The sequence below is a fragment of the Amia ocellicauda genome, chromosome 4 (genome assembly GCF_036373705.1).
Source record: "Amia ocellicauda isolate fAmiCal2 chromosome 4, fAmiCal2.hap1, whole genome shotgun sequence".
Taxonomy (NCBI): Eukaryota; Metazoa; Chordata; class Actinopteri; order Amiiformes; family Amiidae; genus Amia; species Amia ocellicauda.
The window spans coordinates 51,043,882-51,069,605 of NC_089853.1; the positions used below are offsets into that span (position 1 = coordinate 51,043,882).

The 25,724-nt window shown below is 39.8% G+C and overlaps 1 protein-coding gene and 1 long non-coding RNA gene across 3 annotated transcripts in view; one reads left to right on the forward strand and one right to left on the reverse strand.

Moving 5' to 3' along the window:
• Positions 1-398: 398 nt before the first annotated feature.
• LOC136748710 (uncharacterized) lies at positions 399-9,127 on the reverse strand. Its single transcript, XR_010816611.1, has 2 exons — positions 8,561-9,127; positions 399-840 (listed from the first exon to the last, which is right to left on the reverse strand). It is a non-coding gene; the product is annotated as an uncharacterized LOC136748710 (long non-coding RNA).
• ada (adenosine deaminase) overlaps positions 7,702-25,724 on the forward strand; it is a 52,583-nt gene continuing 34,560 nt past the window's right edge. For both annotated transcript variants that reach the window (XM_066702686.1, XM_066702687.1), the window contains exons 1-2: positions 7,702-7,874; positions 23,512-23,573. In XM_066702686.1, the coding sequence (XP_066558783.1) occupies positions 7,707-7,874; positions 23,512-23,573 (230 nt within the window). In that variant the 5' untranslated portion in view covers positions 7,702-7,706. The remainder of the gene's footprint in view (positions 7,875-23,511; positions 23,574-25,724) is intronic.

The window sequence follows — 25,724 nt, forward strand, 5'->3', positions numbered from 1 at the left end:
CTGAGGACTAAAGGATATGCCTGAATCTTTCTGAATGGATGTCTGTAGCTGCACTTATCACAGTTTTAAAAAGCTTCAGGTATCATACATCTCATCACATGGTCAATCGACTTCGACATACCCAGTTCAATGTAGGGTTCAATCTATTAACATATTGGTTAGAAACACAAATTAACCAAGAAACATGTTCCAATAGGGAGATTGCAATGGGTAGCCATGATCACAAAACAAAACACCCCAGCAATATGACATGTCAGGACTAAACCAAAATCTGAATAATTGGAATTCAAGCTGCTCGTATACTAACAGGTTTTACCAGTTTGATGAAAGTATATCCAGCAAGGATTGGATATGCATCATTGCTTCAGGAAACAAAACCAAAAATACACTTGACTATATCAATCAATCAATCAATCCATTTTTTATTTTGTATAGTGCCCTTTGTAGGGTAGCCACAGAGCGCTTTATAGAGTGGTAAACATAAAACAAATGTATAGCAAAATAAAATACATACATACAATAAAGTAAAATAAATATAGACCTGTAAACAGTTTACATGATCTAAAATAAAGTAAGTGAACATTTAAATAAATAAACAATTTAGGCATGGAGGAGAGAAAAACTAAAAAAATCCTATGGATTGTATGAATCTCTGGGGGTCCACGGCTTGGGCCTAGGTCTAATGGTTGCCTCCCCTCAAGGCAGTATAGTTATTACAGCAGCATGGAGATCAGAAAGTTCTTGACTGGTGCTGCTGGCTGTGGTCTTCCCTCTGGAGGAGGCCTCTCGCCAGCCATCGGGGTGGGGCAGTTGGACCATCAACAGCCTTTGAGTGTCTGTCTGAGATTAAAACATGGATGACAAAAAAAAATTCTTATGTTTAATTCTGACAAAACTGAAGTCATAATTTTAGGAGACAAAAATCAAACTGTTCATCATGCACTAACAAAACTGAGTAATGATAACTTTAATTTCTCCCCTAAGGAGATGGCACGAAACCTGAGTGTCATCTGTGATCTTTTGAATCACACATTCAGAATGTGTCGAGATCTTCCTTCCTCCAGCTTAGAAACATTGCTAGACTAAGACAATTCCTCTCATTACAGGACACTGAGAAATTGATACACGCATTTGTTACATCTAGATTGGATTACTGCAATGCCATTTTGTCAGGCAGCACAAACAGAGCTATTTCTGCACTTCAGTTAGTCCAAAATGCTGCTGCAAGAATCCTAACAAAAACAAAAAAACATGAACACATCACTCCAGTATTGGCTTCTCTTCACTGGCTGCCCGTGCACTACAGGATAGACTTTACAGTGCTCTTATTAACATTTAAAGCACTAAAGGGACTGGCACCTCCCTACTTAAAAGATCTCCTTATGGAATACACTCCAGGTCGGCCATTGAGATCACAGGAAGCCGGTTACTTAGCGCTCCCTAAAATACACATGACAAGCGCAGGTGGTAGAGCATTCAGTTATAGGGCCCCGAAGCTGTGGAACGATCTTCCAGCCAATGTAAGAGATGCCCCCTCTGTCTTAGCCTTTAAATCATGTCTGAAGACTCATCTGTTTAGTCTCTGTTTTTCTAGCACATAGTGCTGCTGGTGTACCATGGACATGCAATTGCACAACTGTCTTTGGAAATGCACGACTGCCCTCTTGTCTTCCAGCAACAGCCTCCTCTGAGGGTCCAACGAGGCACCTCATCCCCCACAGTGGAAGTCTGATGAGGCACAACCCATCCCAGAAGCACCTCACCACGGAGGGTCAACAGGCCTTCCACACCCAAGGTTTGACGAGCCATCGCAACCCAAAGCCTGTTGATGGTCCAAACCCTCCACCCCCGATGGCCAGCGAGAGGCCTCCTCCAGAGGGAAGAGCACAGCCAGCAGCACCGATAAAGAACTTTCTGATCTCCTTGCTGCTGTAATAACTATACTGCCTGGAGGGGAGGCAACCATTAGGCCTAGGGCCTAAGCCGTGGACCGCCAGAGATTCATTTTCTCCTACATGCCATTCATAGGAGTTTTTTGTTTTTCTCTCCTCTGTGCTTAAAAGGTTTATTTACTTAAATGTTCACTCACTTTATTCTAGATCATGTAAAATGTTTACAGGTCTATATTTGATTTTATTGTATTTATGTTTTTTATTTTGCTGTACGTTTGTTGTATGTTTACCAGTCTGTAAAGTGCTATACAAATAAAAATTGATTGATTGATAGCTCTCCAACAGCACAGATTCTTTAACCCGAGTTATTGCTTGTAAAATTGAGGCCTCAGACATTGCCAAGGGCCCTCTTTTACCCCTGTGTGACTTTAACCCCATGTTGCTGTATTCTGTGGATGTATCTAATTTTCTGTAATGAACAGTGATTTTACATTTACCACTCTCATCACTTGGTCTTTTCTTCTAATTATAATTAGGACACTGCTCATTTGAGATTAGGCAGACTCGGTAGCATCTGCTCATGCTGATTGTTCTACAGCAGCAAATCAGCTCATTTCACACAGATTAGGGATAAAGCCTGGTACTACATATGAACCTTTTTTTATTAATTTGGTTCCTGCTTAATTGGATGGATGGTTATATTTTAAGAATATACTACTTGAGGCTCAGGAGAAATTTGTACCAAAACTTGAGGACCAACAAACATTGGCCAAAATGGTTTAATAGAAGTATGCAAAAAAATATCAAGAGAAAGAAAATGTTGTATAGCGCATACAAAAGGGATGGAGATTAAACAAAATGCACAGAATATGTTGAGCTGCAAGGAGACCTTAAGAAAGGGATCAGGAAAGCAAAGAGAGAAATAGAAAGAAACATACAGTGAGGGAAAAAAGTATTTGATCCCCTGCTGATTTTGTACGTTTGCCCACTGACAAAGAAATGATCAGTCTATAATTTTAATGGTAGGTGTATTTTAATAGTGAGAGACCGAATAACAACAAAAAAATCCAGAAAAACGCATTTTTATAAACGCAAAGTTTAAATTGATTTGCATGTTAATAAGGGAAATAAGTATTTGACCCCTTCGACTTAGTACTTGGTGGCAAAACCCTTGTTGGCAATCACAGAGTTCAGACATTTCTTGTAGTTGGCCACCAGGTTTGCACACATCTCAGGAGGGATTTTGTCCCACTCCTCTTTGCAGATCCTCTCCAAGTCATTAAGGTTTCGAGGCTGATGTTTGGCAACTCGAACCTTCAGCTCCCTCCACAGATTTTCTATGGGATTAAGGTCTGGAGACTGGCTAGGCCACTCCAGGACCTTAATGTGCATCTTCTTGAGCCACTCCTTTGTTGCCTTGGCAGTGTGTGGTCATTGTCATACTGGAATACCCATCCACAACCCATTTTCAATGTCCTGGCTGAGGGAAGGAGGTTCTCACCCAAGATTTGACGGTACATGGCCCCGTCCATCGTCCCTTTGATGCGGTGCCGTTGTCCTGTCCCCTTAGCAGAAAAACACCCCCAAAGCATAATGTTTCCACCTCCATGTTTGACGGTGGGGATGGTGTTCTTGGGGTCATTCCTCCTCCTCCAAACACGGCGAGTTGAGTTGATGCCAAAGAGCTCGATTTTGGTCTCAACTGACCACAACACTTTCACCTAGTTCTCCTCTGAATTATTCAGGTGTTCATTGGCAAACTTCAGACGGGCCTGTACATGTGCTTTCTTGAGCAGGGGGACCTTGCGGGCGCTGCAGGATTTCAGTCCTTCACGGCGTAATGTTACCAATTGTTTTCTTGGTGATTATGGTCCCAGCTGCCTTGAGATCATTAACAAGATCCTCCCGTGTTGTTCTGGGCTGATTCCTCACCGTTCTCATGATCATTGAAACTCCACGAGGTGAGATCTTGCATGGAGCCCCAGACCCGAGGGAGACTGACAGTTATTTTGTGTTTCTTCCATTTGCGAATAATCGCACCAACTGTTGTCACCTTCTCACCAAGCTGCTTGGCGATGGTCTTGTAGCCCATTTCAGCCTTGTATAAGTCTACAATCTTGTCCCTGACATCCTTGGACAGCTCTTTGGTCTTGGCCATGGTGGAGAGTTTGGAATCTGATTGATTGATTGCTTCTGTGGACAGGTGTCTTTTATACAGGTAACGAGCTGAGATTAGGAGCACTCCCTTTAAGAGAGTGCTCCTAATCTCAGCTCGTTACCTGTATAAAAGACACCTGGGAGCCAGAAATCTTGCTGATTGATAGGGGATCAAATACTTATTTCCTTCATTAACATTCAAATCAATTTATAACTTTTTTGAAATGCGTGTTTCTGGATTTTTTTTTGTTATTCTGTCTCTCACTGTTAAAATACACCTACCATTAAAATTGATCATTTCTTTGTCAGTGGGCAAACGTACAAAATCAGCAGGGGATCAAATACTTTTTTCCCTCACTGTAGCTCTTGGAGCTAAAGCTAATGCAAAGAGCTTTTTTCAATACTACAGCAGCAAGAGCACAATAAGGGAGGAAGTGAAACAAATAAAGGGCAAGTATCTTGGAAAACAAACAAGATGGCAAATGATCTAAATGAGTATTTCACAGAGGTTTTTACAAAAGAAAAAACAGATAACATGCCACAGGTTAACAACCAGTCCAGTCAAACCCTAAAAGAGATCAGGATAAATGAGGAGGAGGTACTAAAGGGACTAGCAGAATTAAAAACAAACAAATCACCTGGGCCAGATGGTATATTTCCAACAGTACTTAAAGAAATTAGGGAATTTATTTACAGGCCGCTCAAATATGACACTTAGAACAGGGGATGTGCCAACTGACTGGAAGACAGCAAATGTCATACCAGTCCACAAGAAAAGGGACAAAACCAGAGCCAGGAAATTACAGACCAAATCAGTCTCACCTGCATCACCTGTAAAATGTTGGAAAAAATTATTAGACAGAAAATAGAGTAGCATCTTAATGAAAACCATATTCTTGGAGTAGTCAACATGGGTTTAAACGAGGCAGATCATGTCTTACTAATTTATTAGAATTTTTGCAGCTGTAGTGGAGTTCCACAGGGATCAGTACTAGGGCCTTTGCTTTTCTAATCTATATTAATGATCTGGACTCTGGGATAGTTAGCAAACTTGTCAAATTTGCAGACGATACTAAAATAGGTGGCTCAGCAGATACAATCTCGGTAGAATTCTGAAATCTAGGTAGAATTAGATGCTATTCCAGCGATTGCAAAAGGGTAGCCAATAGAATCTTGTTGGTGTCCACAGCCAGGCTGCAGAAGGCCGTTAATCCCTGGTCCATTGAAAATAGTGTGAGCTGGACAGTGCCACATTCCACAGGAAATAGTATAGGTTATTTTGACCATTTTTCAGTATATATCACTCTCGAATAATTGTGATGCACAAATCATAACTTTGCGGACCCCCAGCTGTGACAATCCAGTAGCTCACATTCAGGGTTGGGGAGTAACGAAATACAAGTAGGTGTTATGTAGTCAGATTACATAATTTTGATACTATCGGTATTTCTGTTAAATTACTCCTGTCAGACGAGTATTCGGATTACCGATACTAAAAAAGAATAAGAGATTACTGATTACTTATATATAATTTCCACTAAAATGTACAAGTGTAACGGAATCCGAAGGGGCCTGCGTATAGTGTTTTTCCAACATTGTTTTTATTGACAGTCTCTATAAGAGCAGGTGATTCGGATCCATTCTACAACAAGCAGCAGAATGGAGCTGTTAGTGAGCATCTCAGTTAGTAACACACAGCTCTACAACTGTGGCCGCTGTGGCAACATTTTGTGTTAGCAGGGGTTTAACTCGTGGAAGTACCGGCAATTGTTAACTTCCAAAGAAAGAAAATGGAACAAATATAAAAGTGCAATACAAGATGTGCTTCCAAGCACTAAACTTAAAATCTAAACAAACATCTGGAGGTAAGATTTTATTTTTATACAGTGTACAACTGTAATACAATTATGCTTGACATTCGAGTAAAACATACGCATTTTAATAACAATTTTAATGCGATTTAATAATTACATACTTTTACGAAAGCATAATAAGCAAAACGTCAGCACAGAAATAGTATAACCAAAAACGTTATCGATAGTTTGTATTTGCAGAAATAAGTTATCCTATCTCAATTCAAGGTACATCCACGTACATTACAAATAGTTCCTGTGCATCCTAGCCGGTTCTTTGACCTTAACAATGAAATACTTAATATAATACCAAAATAACAACATACAACGTGTTTATACTCTAAACCAAAACAAATCGTGCGCACTGAATAAACAAGTCCTAACCCGAGGCGTGTCGTTCCGTGCTCTTAACAGTGTGCGTTCAAGGGATCCTCACATGACAAACCTTTAAACTTACAAACCGATAGATATCACTTAAAATAAGGTAAGACGTGAATAATGTGTCAATTGCATAAGCAAGATGCATAACATTCCTCACTTGTTGATACTTAAAAATAACGCCCTAATTGCATTGATTTCAAACTGTGTTTCCTGTGCCGGATGAATTGAAACCGGTGATAACAATATAGCATGAATAACAATACATGGCGTTTTAATCCCCTTTATTTTAGCAAGTTGTTTGATCCGTGTATCTTCACAGATAGAACAAAATAAACTGTAGTCTTCATAAGCATTAAACGTACTTTAAATTTACAGACAAGGTACCTATGTAAGTTTTCAAGAAAATAGGTTCCACGATATCAGTGATTAGCAGAAAACAGAAACCAACCTCCTGCCTTAAAATAACTGAAAGTGATACACCTTCTTTGATTTTAACACATCACTGATCTGATTTATGTCGGTTTGTAAAAAAAAATAAGGGTATCAAGATCAGGTCCAGCGCCACGGGGGTGGGGAGGGGGGGCAAGGGGCAATGTCCCCTCAACTGGAATATTTGTGCTCCCTCACAGTTTATTTTGATCCGGTTATTAATTTTTCATGTAGAAATGTCTTATGGTAATATGCATTCTCGTTAAAAAAACTGACGTGCATTGTCCCAGATACATTATGTAGTTTTGGCAAGGAGACCTCAGACACAAACACTGACCACTGAAAAAAATATTCCCAAATTAATCTAAAAGTATTCTGATTACGTTGCTGATTTGGAGTAATGTATTGGATTAGGTTACAGATTGTTTTCAAAATAAGGTTATCAGTATTTTGTAACGGAGTACTTTTTAAAAGTAACCCTCCCTGCCCACATCCATAATGAGAATTGCTTTAAATACGGATGTCTGCAATTATTGTTATTGATTGCTTGATTTTTAAAACACATGACAGATACAGTATATACATTTTTGTGTCTTTCAATCTCTAAAGGGCATGTGAAATCTACAAATAAATAAATTAGAATCTCAGGCTTCACACGCTCGCACAATGTCCCTATTCCTTGACAGGTCGAAGCATTAGCAACCCATGGGCTAGACCTGGCAACACATCTTGTCTGTAGAAAGGGGTTAATCGTTCAGATTACGCTAAAACCTTTTGCGTGAATGGCTGAAAAGGTTTAGGAACAAAGTTAATCTGGTTGCCTCCAAATGGCCTGTTACTGCTCACCTCAACAAACGGCAACTCAAAACAGCCTAACATACACAAAAGATAAGCAGAAATCAATAGCTGATTATTATTCCTAGAGAAAGCCTAGAGGCACACTTGGACAGAGCGGTTTTGTCTGGGGGGAGGAACAAGGCGTCGCCGTGTGGGTATGTATTTAACAGCAGGGCAGGAAGGGAGGTTGTGCTTGTGGGCAGCGAGAAACAGAAAAGCTCCTCTTTCACATTGCCGTCTCAGCAAATTCACCGACAGTGACAGGAACTCTATTATGGCAGAGAACGGTACCAACGACCAACAAGCTGCATTTAACAAGCCTAAGGTAAGACGTGAGGAGAAAGAAAAACAAACAAAAATATATGGAGCAGCCCTATATGTATGTATGTGTGTACATTATATTAATGACATAACAAAAGATACACGGTCCCTGTCCCATAAACGTTTGAGTATTTAGAACAATCATGTGGGGGGTAATGTTTAAATTAAAACATGTTTTAGGATCATATGTAATACAAACACTACATCAAATTCACGAATTAAAAGGTGTTGAACTAAATGGTTAATGTATTTGCTATAATCATATTTGTTTGTCGTTATTCATGTTTTAATTAATATTGTCAAGTAGCGCTACTGGTACGAGTAGTAGTATAGGTGTTTCCATATTATTCTATAATTTAAATTACATCAATACATTCAAAGTTTAACTTTCGGCCATTGTTTTTCCTCCCTTCTATTTTACTGATTAACAATGTATGTCAGTTCTTGCATACACACCTTCTGGTAGAGCAATCTCAATTTGGGATGTGTTCAGCTGTAACACAAAGCTCAACGTGATCAATAGTACATGCGGAATCATTGAAGACATGGATTTGGATGCGTTTTAGCATGACACTTGAATGAAAGTGTTGCATAGTAGGAAAGCTACAACTACAAAGTTGGCTAAAAGTGAGCCACTGAAACGTATACCCATGTGGTGTAATATTTGATAGTAAAAACCTCTTAACCTACCGTAGATTCACGGCAGCCTGCTGGTAAGCACAGATAAATTGAAGTACTGTAACCGACGAACACGTGGTTGGTGCAGCAGAATAGAAACTGCAGTCCGGAGGGTTGTATTTTATTTCACACTTGACACTTGGGTCACCAGCTATGGCAGGACGAAACTTGAAAGTTTGCTACTATCTGCTTCATTGGAAGAGTTGTTTTAAAGGGAGAGCCATTTGAATGTAGGCAAAACTTACTATATAGGTCTATTTAAAAATGTCAATTCGTTTTCGTTGTTTAATGGCACGAGTATAGCTTTGGTTGCAGACCTTGATAACGGGAATAAAACGTCTAGATATTTTGCACCCCCCTTTTCCGCATTTACAATTCATACAGTGCAGAGCGGTATTATGCGGAAATACATTTAAAAAATAAACGCGGTAAAAGCATTCGATAACAACTTTCAAATGTAAACGAATAAATAATATTCTACTTTCCAGAAGTAGAAAAGCAGATCAACAAGGATTGATTTATAATATTTGGTCTCTAGAAGTGACATCCCTCAGTCAGGAAGTTTACAAAATAAAAATCTCTCTCTCTCTCTCACACACACACACACACACACACACACATAAATATTGAGTTTAAACTAAACAATCCGTGCTGTAGTAGGTTATCTGTGAAAAGTGTAAAAAACCCACAACTAGCCCTCCCCTACTCATTTTAGGAAACGTGTATGAATCTCAGAAGAACGTGGCCAACATTACAGTTTCACATATACACCTACATCAGACTCTACATGCACAACTAATTTGTTATGTTTTGTCATTCAAACTGTTTGACATAATTTCTTGCAGCCTAGGGAGTTACCGGAGAGGTCTGAGGAAATTCAAGATTTCCAAAGCATAACAGTTGAGTTTTGTGTTAATTTGTTTATGAAATACTTCAGAATTATTACTGGTGTGTTCTTAGGCTAAGAATTATCATGTCACATGCATCTGTTAATCACTGTGCATTACTTTGAGAGAAACAAAAACTATTTAAAAGATTTGTGAGAAATATTAAAAAGGTCCAGGGAGAACCTGTCAGTATTCATATTGTTCTATACACTATTCATTAATCCCAAATATAAAAGTCTGCAGACACTCAATATGCATTGGATATATAGGCCTATATACATTAATTGAAAAATTATCACATCTAACTGATCATTCGGGTTATTACACATTATTAAGTTATTTCTTGGACAAAATATTGGAGACAAAACAACTGTATTGCACCCTTGACTCAAACACTTTACACTCAACATAAAGGTTACTTTTTTGTCAATCCTGGATATGCTTCCAGTTAATTTTCATGCATGTGCTTTGGCCTCTATGCTAAATCCTCAGTATTTCAGGCAGTGACGTTGGTTTGATTTCAGAACTGGGGGGACAGGCATTTCGGGTCATTCGTGGTTGGGGGGGTGAGCGGTGTTGTCCACTACATACATGGAGCTGGGCACAGTCTTATTGGGGGGGGGGGGGGACGTACCCCCATTCCCCTCTAAACCAATGCCTATGATTTCGGGACCTACTTTACTATCTAGGAGGGGAGACTGTTAAAACCTGTTTGGATGAGATGGCAAGAGATAGTTTACACAAGGCCCAACAAATACATCCAGCATAAAACAGGAAAAAACTTGACAAACCAAAGCCTTGGACCAAACAGCTTAAAAACAACATACCTTTACTCACTGTGACTCGAACCTCACGATGAATTGGTACTGAACTAATTCCTGGAGTATTCCAGGAAAGTGCCTCAGTGTGAAATATGTAGTTAAACAATCCCTTGGAAAGCTATGGTATTCAATCTTGATCTGCAGGTTTCATAATAAACTTAACAACCTCCATAGATAAAGTCTGTGAGCAGTGCTAGTCTAGACCAGGGCTATCTAAAGCTGGTGCTATAGATCCCCAATCCAACAGGTTTTAAGATCACCTTTAAATAAATGTATTAACACTTTGAAACATTCAATTCTAATCAATGAAGACAGAGTTTTGATAGATTCATATTTCCAGAGATCACTTGGAGCAAATAGCCAAATTCCAATTAGCCCCCAAGGACCATATCCCCTTTATTGAACAAATCCTGATTTTCCAAAGTTGATCAAATATGTCCATGTGACAAGGAAGACGATCAGTTTTAAAGATTCTTATATTTTTAAGGTTTTCAAAGACAATTGATGGAGGCTTTTTGCATCCATTGTGAGTAGATGAGCTGTAAGTGTCTTAAATATAATAAACATATGGAATTCCCTTACTCATGAGTATATCCCTTACCAATAATGGAAAAGCAGGCCCAAGCTGTATTGCTGCTTTCCAGGACCAGGGTGGACATTATTAGTTTGGACCAAATTACATTAATTCAGTGAAGTGACATCATTAGCAGCTCAAATAAAATGAAAGGCTGGAGACTCATGTGGCCATACAGATCAAGGAGTGAGCCACATTCCTATAACTTGTGCTTCAAATGCTACATGGTTAACGTAAAGAGATGCCCTTTGAAATCTCTGGACTCTCAGCTAGTTTTATAACAAGTGCTAAAGTACTGACAGCTGATAAACATAACTCCAGGCTTTCCAGCATAAATTACTGTACTGTACTTTTTGTTTTATCACTTCACATTGACAGGTTGACAATTTAGAAAGGAAATAGAACAAAAAAACACAATTGATTTAAACAGTTTAAAAATAAACAATCAACATTAGCTAGCTAGCAGCATAGATTTCCAACCTAGTAGTAATTTAAGAGATTTATTATGTGGAATTGACAGTATTTGTCCAAACCTCTACAGTGAAGCAGTTAATAATTGACCTGGTTATCATTCGTGTGAAGTTAGCATGCCACTATCAAACTGTTATTATTTTTTTTACAATGATGTGAAACCCATTTGAAACCCTTACATTAAATAGTCCTTTTCACTGGGGTTAAAACCCCTAAATCAATCAATCAACAAACAAACTCCATTTTAGAGACCCTCACAGATACTAACCTTCAACCTATTTAATTTAACTTCACTTAACCATCGGAAGTGTAAAATACGGTACTCAAGAGTCTTGGTTAATGATACTGTTCCTTAGTATTGAATGGAGGTTAACAGTGAGTGTTGAATTTTAAGAGCAGTGGTTTAAAAGTCACTTCTTGTGTTGTCGTTATAGAAACACACTTCTGAAAAGTGCTATCAAAAGCTGAATAGCTTTTGCACCTTTTTCAGAAGCCCAGGGATAAAAAAAAAAAAAGTCTGTTTTATAGGCATGTCCAGGAAACAATACACTAGCTTCTCTCCCCACAGAGAAATATTCTTTAATCTTCACTGAAAACAGCAAGAACTGGATTAGATCCAATCCTGTGGAAAATTGTTCAACAGAAACCAACTCTAGTACCCCTGTTGTGCCATCATATCCCATGACAGGATTACTGTTACTTTTGTGTCTGATTTTGTGCACACTTTTGGTCTTAGCCTTGGTTCATGAAGAGAAACATGGAGAATTGAGAAGACCAAGAAACCAAAGTATACCATTTAAATTACTTTTATCAGAAATAGCAATAAACTCACTATTTGTTAAAAGCCAGTGAGCATACAAATGTCTGGTTCCTATTAAAGTGAGGAACTGGTTTTCTATATACAATTAATCTAAAAATATAATAATAATACAAGGAAAAATTCCAAAGAAACTGGTCTGAATTCCTAGTACCTAGCTGTCCATTTTGTGTTTTTGCCACACTGCCTGCACTGTTATTTGTTTTATTCCATTTATTGTTAACTCCTTGCTTTTCCCTGTTGGGTTTCATCTCTATTTCACAATGGCTAGTGGTGAGTCAGTTACTTTCCACTGCAGTGTCACAGTGGTCGTGTCTAGATAGCAAGCTGTGTCAGCAAAAAAAGGAATGTATGAGATTTGGCTAAAGTACAGACACAGAACAAAATAACCACCCAGCACTGTCATGGGAAATTGATTATTCCATATGCAAAAAATAATCCTCATAAAGACATAAATTAGTTAGGAGAGGCCAACATGTCCTAGCCGTTGGAAACAGAGTTGAAAGATATGCTTTTGTAATGCACACAGCCTAGACTTGGACCTTACAATTGTAACCAAAAGTGTTGTTAAGTAACTTTTTTTTTTATTGAGCTGGTCCTTTTACTATCATTGTTGTCCTTTTTGGAGTATAAAAGCTGGGACTGATAAGTGCAACTGTATCTCATGGTGATAAAGAGGAGTGTTCTTGCTGAGGATATGAGTTGGTGATGGTTTTACCAGTAAATGAAACCCTGACACCCTGAAAACAAAGAAACAAAGTGCAGTTGAAGAACCCAATAAAGAATTGGAGTCTTTGAAGTCCAAAGAATAATATATATATTTAACGAGCTTGGAAGAATCACGTGCGAGGGGCAACCCCGCAGTGAAACTTAATTCTTAGCAGAAATAAGTACAGTTTTAAGGGAAAATAAAGTAGGGTACTGTGATTATTATCCAATCACAAGTTCCAGAAAGTGCCAGCTCTGCAGATTTTGTAGGCTGTTCTTCCGGAGGGAGGGGGGATCATCATGGAAGCAGATGTTTTCCTGTTATGACATATAAACTGCCCGATCTCACAGTTTTCTTTAACGATGGACAATGACGTAATCAATCACTATAATGTAACATCTTCAGCCTTCAGAGAAAAACAGGAAATTCACAAACAGACACTAAGCAAACTGGCAGAAACCTGTGGTCTGTTCATCTGTGGGTTGTTCTCTTATAGAAAAACAGAAGTGGAAGCGGAGAGGATGTACCCTTAACAACCGCCTTGTTGGCTTTCGCTAGCTTGATGAATCCAATTTGCTAGGTCTTTATACATGCTATTATTTCTAATGCTAATATTAATATAAAACATTATACAGTTAATATAAAACATTATACAGGGTTCATACAGGGTTACAATATCCTCAGCATATCCTCCACTGATAAATAAATGTCAGTTGTTATATATTCTGCCAAGTTTAGTTCAAAACAAATTCAAACCAGTAAGCAATTGCTCGCCTCCCAAATCAACAGCACAGGGTTATAAGAATAAATGTTCTTGATTTTGTGTATTTGTTGGATTTTTTTTATTCAGAGGGTTGTTGTAGCATCAGTTGTGTTTGCACCATTCCAGAGATGCTTTGCTGTTTATATTGTTGGATTATAAACTACGGTTTCCATCTGTTGAAAAAGAGGAATACAATCGAAGTTAAAAGCGATATGATTACAGAATGTGAAGCCTTCTTTGACAAACAAATACTTAGAGTATTGACCTTGTAATGGATGAAGCGGTTACTGAACCACAGAAAGAGTGATTAAGATGTATTTTCTTCTTTTGTTACATACCAATGAGACAGTAACCTGTTTTTTTTTATGTAAAAAAACAAACCCAAAACAAACTACTTGCTAGTAGTTGCTGCTGGAATCAACCTGGAGATTTCTATGGGCACAATGGAAGTATGCCTCAAACTGTTTCCATGTAGGCCTTATAAATTTCAGCTCTCTTATCTGTACATTTTCCATGCACGCTCTTATTTGAATCTTCTTTAGCTCTGTGTCCTTTTCATAATGCAATGCCCAGACTCAAGTAAATTATCTTAGAATGGGATTAACCAAGGCTTCAACATAATGTCTTTGGATTCTTATTCTCTAGAAATAAACTCAAGCATTCCCTTTGGCTTTCTGTTACAAATACCTATTCCACCACACATTAATGCAGTGCCTGTGTTGCTTCCATCTGCAAAGAGAACCTCTTATGCTTTTGTCTTCATCACAACTTGAAGCACTAACCTTTAAGAGGTACCTCATAAACAGCATTTAGTCTGAACTGCACTAAATGTAAGATTTGTAAGACCTATTTACACAGTGTCTCCCAACAAGTCAAAGCAATTTGCATCTTTGTGGAATTATATTCTCAGTTGAACACATTCAAACACATTTTGTGATTTATGCACATAAATATAAATTCTTCTGTAAATTTTCTTATCATTGTTCAAAGTGGCAAGTGTCCTTGTGAGAGCAACAATGAAGCGTGCTTGGGGCCCTGGTGCTGGTTCTGGGTATGGAGAAGGATCTAAATGCGTAGCCTTTGTCTCCAAGAAAGATCCCATCATAATGACCTATGAGATGAACACTGTTAGATTACTTCATAAAATAAATATTTAAGAAATTCATCCGTCCATCGTCAAAACCACTTATCCTGGTGAGGGTCATGGAGAAGCCAGAGCTGTCCAAGGCAGGAATACACCCAGGACAGGACACCAGTCCATCAGTGGGACACACGCAGACAGACCCAACTCACACACAGAGCAATTTAAAGTGAGCAGTTAACCTAACCTGCATGCCTCTGGATGGTGGGAGGAAACCAGAGTGCCCAGAGAAAACCAACACAGAACATGCAAACTCCACACAGACAGGCCACCGAGCTGGGACTCAAAGCCGGGACCCTAGAACTGTGAGGCAGCAGCACTAACCACCACACCACCATGCTGCCCTAAATATTTAAGAAATTATTTCAGACAAATAAGGTTATTTCCTATACCTTCCTTGAATCTGACACAATGTAAGAACATAAGAAAGTTTACAAACAAGAGGAAGCCATTCGACCCATTGTGCTCGTTTGGTGTCCATTAATAACTAAGTGATCCAAGGATCCTATCCAGTCTATTTTTAAATGTTCCCAATTTTTCAGCATCTACCACGTTGCTAGGGAGTTTGTTCCAGATTGTGACTACTCTCTGTGTAAAGAAGTGTCTCCAGTTTTCCGTTTTGAATGCCTTGTAGCCCAATTTCCATTTGTGTCCCCGGGTGCGTGTGTCCCTGCTGATCTGGAAAAGCTCCTCTGGTTTGATGTGGTCGATGCCCTTCATGATTTTGAAGACTTGGATCAAGTCCCCACGTAATCTCCTCTGTTCCAGGGTGAAAAGGTTCAGTTCCCTCAGTCTCTCCGAGTAGGACATTCCCTTCAGACCCGGTATAAGTCTAGTTGCTCTCCTCTGAACTGCCTCTAGAGCAGCAATATCCTTCTTGAAGTGTGGTGCCCAGAACTGTACACATTATTCCAGATGAGGTCTAACTAGTGCATTGTATAGTCTTAACATTACTTCCCTTGTTTTAAATTCTACACTTTTGACAATATACCCCAGCATTCTGTTTGCCTTTTTTATTGCTTCCCCACACTGTTTGGATGGATAAAGTGAGGAGTACACATAGACTCCTAGGTCTTTCTCATGCGATACTTAATCTAGTTCTATTCCTCCCATAGTGTAATTATAGTGGACATTTTTGTTGCGACTCCTCTAATCGACACCCTCTGTTTCCTATACATCAACCAGTTCATAATCCATCTACAGTGAGGGAAAAAAGTATTTGATCCCCTGCTGATTTTGTACGTTTGCCCACTGACAAAGAAATGATCAGTCTATAATTTTAATGGTAGGTGTATTTTAACAGTGAGAGACAGAATAACAACAAAAAAATCCAGAAAAACGCATTTCAAAAAAGTTATAAATTGATTTGCATGTTAATCAGTGAAATAAGAATATGACCCCTTTGACTTAGTACTTGGTGGCAAAACCGTTGTTGGCAATCACAGAGGTCAGACGTTTCTTGTAGTTGGCCACCAGGTTTGCACACATCTCAGGAGAGATTTTGTCCCACTCCTCTTTGCAGATCCTCTCCAAGTCATTAAGGTTTTGAGGCTGACGTTTGGCAACTCGAACCTTCAGCTCCCTCCACAGATTTTCTATGGGATTAAGGTCTGGAGACTGGCTAGGCCACTCCAGGACCATAATGTGCTTCTTCTTGAGCCACTCCTTTGTTGCCTTGGCTGTGTGTTTTTGGTCATTGTCATGCTGGAATACCCATCCACGACCCATTTTCAATGCCCTGGCTGAGGGAAGGAGGTTCTCACCCAAGATTTGATGGTACTTTGGCCCGTCCATCGTCCCTTTGATGTGGTGCAGTTGTCCTGTCCCCTTAGCAGAAAAACACCCCCAAAGCATAATGTTTCCACCTCCATGTTTGATGGTGGGGATGGTGTTCTTGGGGTCATTCCTCCTCCTCCAAACACGGCGAGTTGAGTTGATGCCAAAGAGCTCGATTTTGGTCTCAACTGACCACAACACTTTCACCCAGTTCTCCTCTGAATCATTCAGATGTTCACTGGCAAACTTCAGACGGGCCTGTACATGTGCTTTCTTGAGCAGGGGGACCTTGCGGGCGCTGCAGGATTTCAGCCCTTCACGGCATAGTGTGTTACCAATTGTTCTCTTGGTGATTATGGTCCCAGCTGCCTTGAGATCATTAACAAGATCCTCCCGTGTAGTTCTGGGCTGATTCCTCACCGTTCTCATGATCATTGAAACTCCACGAGGTGAGATCTTGCATGGAGCCCCAGACCGAGGGATACTGACAGTTATTTTGTGTTTCTTCACATTTGCGAATAATCGCACCAACTATTGTCACCTTCTCACCAAGCTGCTTGGCGATGGTCTTGTAGCCCATTCCAGCCTTGTGTAGGTCTACAGTCTTGTCCCTGACATCTGTAGCGTTATGTTGGGTGTATTTTGATAAGAGCATTTTAGCTCTGAGCTGAAGCACTGATCTAAAGAAGACCTCTCCCCCCCCAAAGTTATCAGATTTCCTTGGGAGGATGGCTCAGAGAATAGGCCAAATAGTTTGGAATCCCTGCTGTGAGATTTCTGGGGAAGGGGGCCTGTAGGTAATAAAAACTCTTTGAAATGGACGAGAGCTGATCCCAACACAGAGCTACGAACCCGGGCCAACTGGCATTTCCAAAAGCTGGCATGGATTGACATCAGTCATAAATCAAGCCCCCCTCCAATAGGACACTGGGGGCTGAAACTGAAATCCAATCTCACAAACTCAAGAACCAATCATCTATTGATCTGACAGGCGTATAAAGGGTAGCGCACGGCATCTATCTCTCTCTCTCTCTCCCTCTCACCTGAACCAGTAACTCGCTGCCACAGCTCAACCTGTAGCTCTGTTGCCCGAACCGGAACCAGAAACCAACTAAGTCTTTGCCGGCAACAGAAGGGTTAAACAGGGAGAAGGAGATTGAGCCGTACAAAGAATTATTTTAAAGGTCTTTATTAAATAAAGAACTTTACAAACTGCGCCTGCCCGCCTGTACCCACCTGATCAGTGGAGTTTTACAGCTGGACAATTGACAAGTCGACTGAATACGAAAGTGTCAGTCATTTAAATAGCTATTGAGTCTTAAGAAACTTGACCCTTGGAAACGAACAGGGTCCTGCTTTCCTCAAAGACTTTGTCTTCAAGTAACTACGGTGGAAACCCTGCTTACAAAGAAGATTTTGTGCACAACCTTGGAGCCTTCAAACCAGTGGAAAATCTGTTTGGAAAAGACTCTGTTTCGCGAAACCCCAACTTCCAGGTGCATCGACTGAGTGGAAGTTCTTGGACAAAGCCGAACCGGACTGCCTTTGTTCCACACCACACGGACCTCGTGTCGTGTGCTGTTATCTGAGCCCGAAGCCAGAGAGGCCTCTCTGCAACGAAGTTCAGATAAGTTTAACAGTTTGGAGTTTATCATTCATGACATTTGAGAAATCAATTAGAAATGTTAATCTGTGATTCATAACTCTAGAATGTGTAATATCATTTAGTTTTGCTTAAATATAAATGTGTGTTGCATTAAACTGTTTTGTTGACAATTTTAGAAATAAAATCTGTCAACGCTGAGAAATATCTTCTCATTCCTGTTTAACTGTTTAGTCTGAAATTGACACACCTTAATAGACATTAGATTATTGGTGGCCCTGCCTATCCTTAATCATTGAATAATAATCAGTTAAGGGAAATTGTGGTAACAAGTAATGATAGGATCTTTCTCGGCAAACGTAAATGAGACTGATATATACACTCACCTAAAGGATTATTAGGAACACCATACTAATACTGTGTTTGACCCCCTTTCGCCTTCAGAACTGCCTTAATTCTACGTGGCATTGATTCAACAAGGTGCTGAAAGCATTCTTTAGAAATGTTGGCCCATATTGATAGGATAGCATCTTGCAGTTGATGGAGATTTGTGGGATGCACATCCAGGGCACGAAGCTCCCGTTCCACCACATCCCAAAGATGCTCTATTGGGTTGAGATCTGGTGACTGTGGGGGCCAGTTTAGTACAGTGAACTCATTGTCATGTTCAAGAAACCAATTTGAAATGATTCGACCTTTGTGACATGGTGCATTATCCTGCTGGAAGTAGCCATCAGAGGATGGGTACATGGTGGTCATAAAGGGATGGACATGGTCAGAAACAATGCTCAGGTAGGCCGTGGCATTTAAATGATGCCCAATTGGCACTAAGGGGCCTAAAGTGTGCCAAGAAAACATCCCCCACACCATTACACCACCACCAGCAGCCTGCACAGTGGTAACAAGGCATGATGGATCCATGTTCTCATTCTGTTTACGCCAAATTCTGACTCTACCATCTGAATGTCTCAACAGAAATCGAGACTCATCAGACCAGGCAACATTTTTCCAGTCTTCAACTGTCCAATTTTGGCGAGCTTGTGCAAATTGTAGCCTCTTTTTCCTATTTGTAGTGGAGATGAGTGGTACCCGGTGGGGTCTTCTGCTGTTGTAGCCCATCCGCCTCAAGGTTGTACGCGTTGTGGCTTCACAAATGCTTTGCTGCATACCTCGGTTGTAACGAGTGGTTATTTCAGTCAAAGTTGCTCTTCTATCAGCTTGAATCAGTCAGCCCATTCTCCTCTGACCTCTAGCATCAACAAGGCATTTTCGCCCACAGGACTGCCGCATACTGCCGTTTTTCCCTTTTCACACCATTCTTTGTAAACCCTAGAAATGGTTGTGCGTGAAAATCCCAGTAACTGAGCAGATTGTGAAATACTCAGACCGGTCCGTCTGGCACCAACAACCATGTCACGCTCAAAATTGCTTAAATCACCTTTCTTTCCCATTCAGACATTCAGTTTGGAGTTCAGGAGATTGTCTTGACCAGGACCACACCCCTAAATGCATTGAAGCAACTGACATGTGATTGGTTGGTTAGATAATTGCATTAATGAGAAATTGAACAGGTGTTCCTAATAATCCTTTAGGTGAGTGTATATAACGAGAAGTTACCCGACATAAATACTAACCTACGTAGTTATTTGATGTCCGACTAACAATACTAATGAGAGACTCACCTTCGTCTTACTCAGTGGTATTGTAGTCAATGTGTTTATAACCTTTTATGTTTAACGATTTGTGTGTTATCATATGCAATCCCATGGTTTGTTGGTCACGGAATTGATTTGTCTTTGAGTTGTTGATCTAGAGTTGAATTTTAATTAGTTTTTTCCTTTTGTTATTAGTGTAGTACTACATTTAGACTTTGTCTTTAATACATTTGACAATTTATATCTTTGGAATTGTTGTCTGCGTCCAATTATTACGGAAATTGAGTTCTACAAGTTTCCAGGATTCGTGATAAGGTGATACTATAAATTCACTTCTTTAATTGAAATTTATAAGTTTACCTTATGCTACACATCCTTGGACAGCTCTTTGGTCTTGGCCGTGGTGGAGAGTTTGGAATCTGTTTGATTGATTGCTTCTGTGGACAGGTGTCTTTTATACAGGTAACGAGCTGAGATTAGGAGCACTCCCTTTAAGAGAGTGCTCGTAATCTCAGCTCGTTACCTGTATAAAAGATACCTAGGAGCCAGAAATCTTGCTGATTGATAGGGGATCAAATACTTATTTCCCTCATTAACATGCAAATCAATTTATAACTTTTTTGAAATGCGTTTTTCTGGATTTTTTTGTTGTTATTCTGTCTCTCACTGTTAAAATACACCTACCATTAAAATTATAGACTGATCATTTCTTTGTCAGTGGGCAAACATACAAAATCAGCAGGGGATCAAATATTTTGTTCCCTCACTGTACTTGCATTAACCTGAATGCATACAGCTTCCAATTTGAGGATCAGTCTTTGGTGTGGAACCTTATCAAAAGCTTTCTGAAAATCTCAGTATATCATATCATATGCTTTCACATGATCTACAGCTGCAGTTGCATGTTCAAAAAATTCGAATAAATTAGTAAGACATGATCTGCCTCGTCTAAACCCATGTTGACTATCTCCAAGAATATGATTTTCATTAAGATGCTCTTCTATTTTCTGTCTACTTTTTGCCCTTTATTTGTTTCACTTCCTCCCTTATTGTCCTCTTGCTGTTGTAGTATTGAAAAAAGCTCTTTGCATTAGTTTTAGCTCCAAGAGCTGTTTCTTTCTATTTCCCTCTTTGCTTTCCTGATCCCTTTCTTAAGATCTCTTTGCAGCTCAACATATTCTATGTATTTTTTTTCGTCCCCGTCCCTTTTGTATGCGCTATACAACATTTTCTTCCTCTTTATATTTTTTTGCATACCTCTATTAAACCATTTTGGCCACTGCTTTTTGGTCCTCAAGTTTTGGTGCAAATTTCTCCTGAGCCTCAAGTAGTATATTCTTAAAATATAACCATCCATTTTCAACTGAATCTGTATCCAGTGTGTTCCAGTCTACCTCTTCTAAGTGCCGCCTCATACCTTCAAGGTTTGCTTTTCTGAAATTGTAGAGCATTGTTTTAGACTTGGGCCTTGTTTTTTGAAAGAATACCTCAAAGCTAACCATGTTATGATCACAATTTGCCATTGGTTCTCTAACTAGTCAATGCACTCTCCCTGGTTGGTTCCCTGACAAATTGAGATAGAAAGCAGTCATTTACCATCTCAACCATTTCTATATTTGCTTCTGTAGTCCCAACTGGGCTTTCCCAGTCTATGTTTGGGAAATTGAAATCCCTCATTATAACAGCCACATCCTTGCTACATGCAGTCCTGATTACACTGTACAATGCAACATCTTGCTGAATATCTGAGTTGGGTGGTCTGTAACAAACTCCTACCACTAATCCTCTGGATCTCTTGTTCAAAAGTTTCACCCACAAAGATTATGTTCCGTTACTGGGATTTAATTTTAGTTCTTCTGCCTCAGTGTCATTTTTCACATATAATGCTACCCCACCTCCTCTTCGATTTTGCCTGTCTCTCCTAAAATGTTTGTATCCTTCTAACTTGTATTCATCCCCATCGTTTTCTGTAAGCCATGTTTCCGTCACTCCTACAACATCATAGTCACATGCCAGCACTGTGGCTTCTAAGTCCAACATCTTGTTCCTTATTCTCCTGGCATTGAGGTACAAACATTTCAGGACTATCCTACTAGCGGGTTCCCTTTGTTTTCTTTCCTTAGAGGAACATCTCCCATTGTAAGAGCTCCCTGCCCCCCTGGTCCCTAGTTTAAATGATTCTCAATTTCACTGCACATACGCTCTCCCAATGCATTAGCCCCCCTTCTGTTTAGATGTAGACCGTCCGGTTTGTACAGGTCCCATCTATCCCAGAAGAAAGACCTATGCTCCGTTAACCTAAACCACTCTTCCCTACACCAAGATTTCAACCACGTGTTAAACTTTCTAATCACTGCCTGTCTCCCTGGCCTGGCACGTGGTACCAAAAGTATTTAGGAGAAAACTACCGTGGAGGTTCTGCTCTTTAGTTTTGTTCCTAACTCTTTAAATTTGTATTGCAGAACCTCTGTCCTACCTTTTCCTATGTCATTGGTTCCAATGTGGACCATGACCAGTGGATTCCCCCCAGCTTTGGCCAGTAGTCTGTCTACTAGTTTGGGGAGATCTGCAACCTGAGCACCAGGCAGGCAAGATACCATGCGGGTCTCCTTATCACTAGAGCACACTGTGTGATCTACACCTCTAAGTATTGAGTCTCCTACTATAACTACCTCCCTCTTCTGGGGGGGATGGGCACCATGGTGCTCTGGTGCTCAACTGCCCCCCATCACCCTCTGAGGTGTCATTGTCCAACTCGGTGTCCAGCAGTTGGAACCTGTTGGGCAATCCTAGCTCTTGGGGTGTCTCTAGGGGTTGTGCATGCCCTGTTCTGCGGTTACGATGTAACCCAGCAGTTCTCTACGCTGTCCTGCCCTGAGGTCTCAACTCTCCTAGGTTTTGGCATGCACACCATCTCTCTCATGGACTGATTGACCAATTCTTCTATATCCCTAATACAGCGCAGATCAACAAGCTGAGCCTCAAGATCACAAACCTTGATCTCTAGGATTTCAACCTGTCGACAATGTTAAAAAATGAAAACTTCTTGAATGAGTTCATCCAGGAAGGCAGTCATTCTGCAAACCTGACACTGTTGTGGCCACATGCTTCTAAATATTAGCTTTATTTTTTATTTTTTATTTTGAAGTCCCTTGGTTCCTGTTGCCTAGTCAACTGCTTAACTTGTGTGACTGAGAAACAGTGCAACAGCTGTCAATTTAGGCAAACTTAAAACAAAATGAGCAATGCTAAGACCGGTCTGAAACTAGTCAAACAACAAGATGGCTGCCTCTCACCTGTACTTTCCTGTGTCTCTCTGTGGCAACTTGTAAATACTTCTGTTTTTACAAGTTGCCACTTACAAGTTGCCAAATACTTCTTAAGTAATACATATGAGTGTTGGGTTGTTTTATTTTTAAACCTCTACTATACAAAAGACAAAAAATATTTGGTGCAGATTGTACTGGAATAAGAAAATTGTGAATACATTGGATTCCAAAAAGTACACAATTAACATACGTTCCTGTCATTATCCTATTCATACATACCAGTTCAGGCAAGTATGATGACTCAAGTGATGCAACTATTGGAATGCACAGAAATCAAAAGGGTAGACAAAACCATAATTTTAAGTACCATGCTAGTTCCCATTTAAGTCAAGATTGTTATATTATAAGTAATGGTCTGGCAACTAGCTAGTGTATTTGAGATATATACTCCTTAATGCAATTATTTTCCTCCCTCAGGTAGAACTGCATGTACATCTTGATGGGGCTATTCGACCGGAGACTATACTTGAGTTTGCGAAGTGAGTTGGAAACATGCCTCATATTATAAAAAGAATAAATACATGTTCATCAGATACTGTCTACCATAGTTCCCATATCAGGAGGATAACAATATGAAAAGTATATTAGAAACAAATTTGCCAGTTTCCTGGTTAACAGAATGACATGAAATTAATGTGCAGTGTGTTACATGTTACAAAAGAAACAATGTATTTTCCCAATAATGTGTTTACGTATGACTTATATATCTTTTGTGGGCACTTTTACTAAACTAAGGTAGCTAAAGAAAAGTCAGAATAAGCTTTTGATTTGCATACAAATGTAAACATCTTCTGAAAGCAACATGCAACAGCAATATTGTTTCTCCCTCTTGCCCATCTGAAGCTGTGCCTGTTACTGGTTCTAAGAAGCAGACTTGAAATCAGCAGTTCTAGTTAAGAAACTTAATGCTGGAATTGTGAAGAGTCTAACTGTCCTTGTTGTTAGACATTTTCTTCTCTTTACAGTTATTTGTATAGCTTGTTTTTCTTCTGGCGATATATAGCCCATCATGCAAAATGTTGACTTTTCTTGCAATGTCCCTTATCCACTTCTGTTTGTAGACAACCATCAACTCTCTCCTTATTGGGAGCTGTTGCAATTCAGTTAACATACATAACATCCCTTTCAGTCTCAAGTTAAAAAGAATCAGCCTGCCCAGCCTATTAGTTGCTTGCTTGCCCCAGATCGTCGCATCTCTGTTGTCTCAGTTGCATCACTCTTAGTGACTAAGAATGAAATGGACATTCCATTCAAGAAGTTTAGTTTTCCCTTTCTTAATAGGATGAGTTAGTTGTACAAGTAGTACCATATATATATATATATATACTTTTTTCCCTCACTGTATATATATATATATATATATATATATACAGTGAGGGAAAAAAGTATTTGATCCCCTGCTGATTTTGTACGTTTGCCCACTGACAAAGAAATGATCAGTCTATAATTTTAATGGTAGGTGTATTTTAACAGTGAGAGACAGAATAACAACAACAAAATCCAGAAAAACGCATTTCAAAAAAGTTATAAATTGATTTGCATGTTATTGAGGGAAATAAGTATTTGATCCCCTATCAGCAAGATTTCTGGCTCCCAGGTGTCTTTTATACAGGTAACGAACTGAGATTATGAGCACTCTCTTAAAGGGAGTGCTCCTAATCTCAGCTCGTTACCTGTATAAAAGACACCTGTCCACAGAAGGAATCAATCAATCAGATTCCAAACTCTCCACCATGGCCAAGACCAAAGAGCTGTCAAAGGATGTCAGGGACAAGATTGTAGACCTACACAAGGCTGGAATGGGCTACAAGACCATCGCCAAGCAGCTTGGTGAGAAGGTGACAACAGTTGGTGCGATTATTCGCAAATGGAAGAAACACAAAATAACTGTCAGTCTCCCTCGGTCTGGGGCTCCATGCAAGATCTCACCTCGTGGAGTTTCAATGATCATGAGAACGGTGAGGAATCAGCCCAGAACTACACGGGAGGATCTTGTTAATGATCTCAAGGCAGCTGGGACCATAGTCACCAAGAAAACAATTGGTCACACACAAACCTTAATGACTTGGAGAGGATCTGCAAAGAGGAGTGGGACAAAATCCCTCCTGAGATGTGTGGAAACCTGGTGGCCAACTACAAGAAACATCTGACCTCTGTGATTGCCAACAAGGGTTTTGCCACCAAGTACTAAGTTGAAGGGGTCAAATACTTTTTTCCCTCATTAACATGCAAATCAATTTATAACTTTTTTGAAATGCGTTTTTCTGGATTTTTTTGTTGTTATTCTGTCTCTCACTGTTAAAATACACCTACCATTAAAATTATACACTGTTCATTTCTTTGTCAGTGGGCAAACGTACAAAATCAGCAGGGGATCAAATACTTTTTTCCCTCACTGTATATATACACCGATCAGCCATAACATTATGACCACCTGCCTAATATTGTGTAGGTCCCCCTTTTGCCGCCAAAACAGCCCTGACCCGTCATGGCATGGACTCCACTAGACCTCTGAAGGTGTGCTCTGGTATCTGGCACCAAGACATAAAGGATCTGCTGCTAAAGTCCTGTAAATTGCGAGGTGGGGCCTCCATGGATCGGACTTGTTAGCACTTCCCACAGATGCTCGA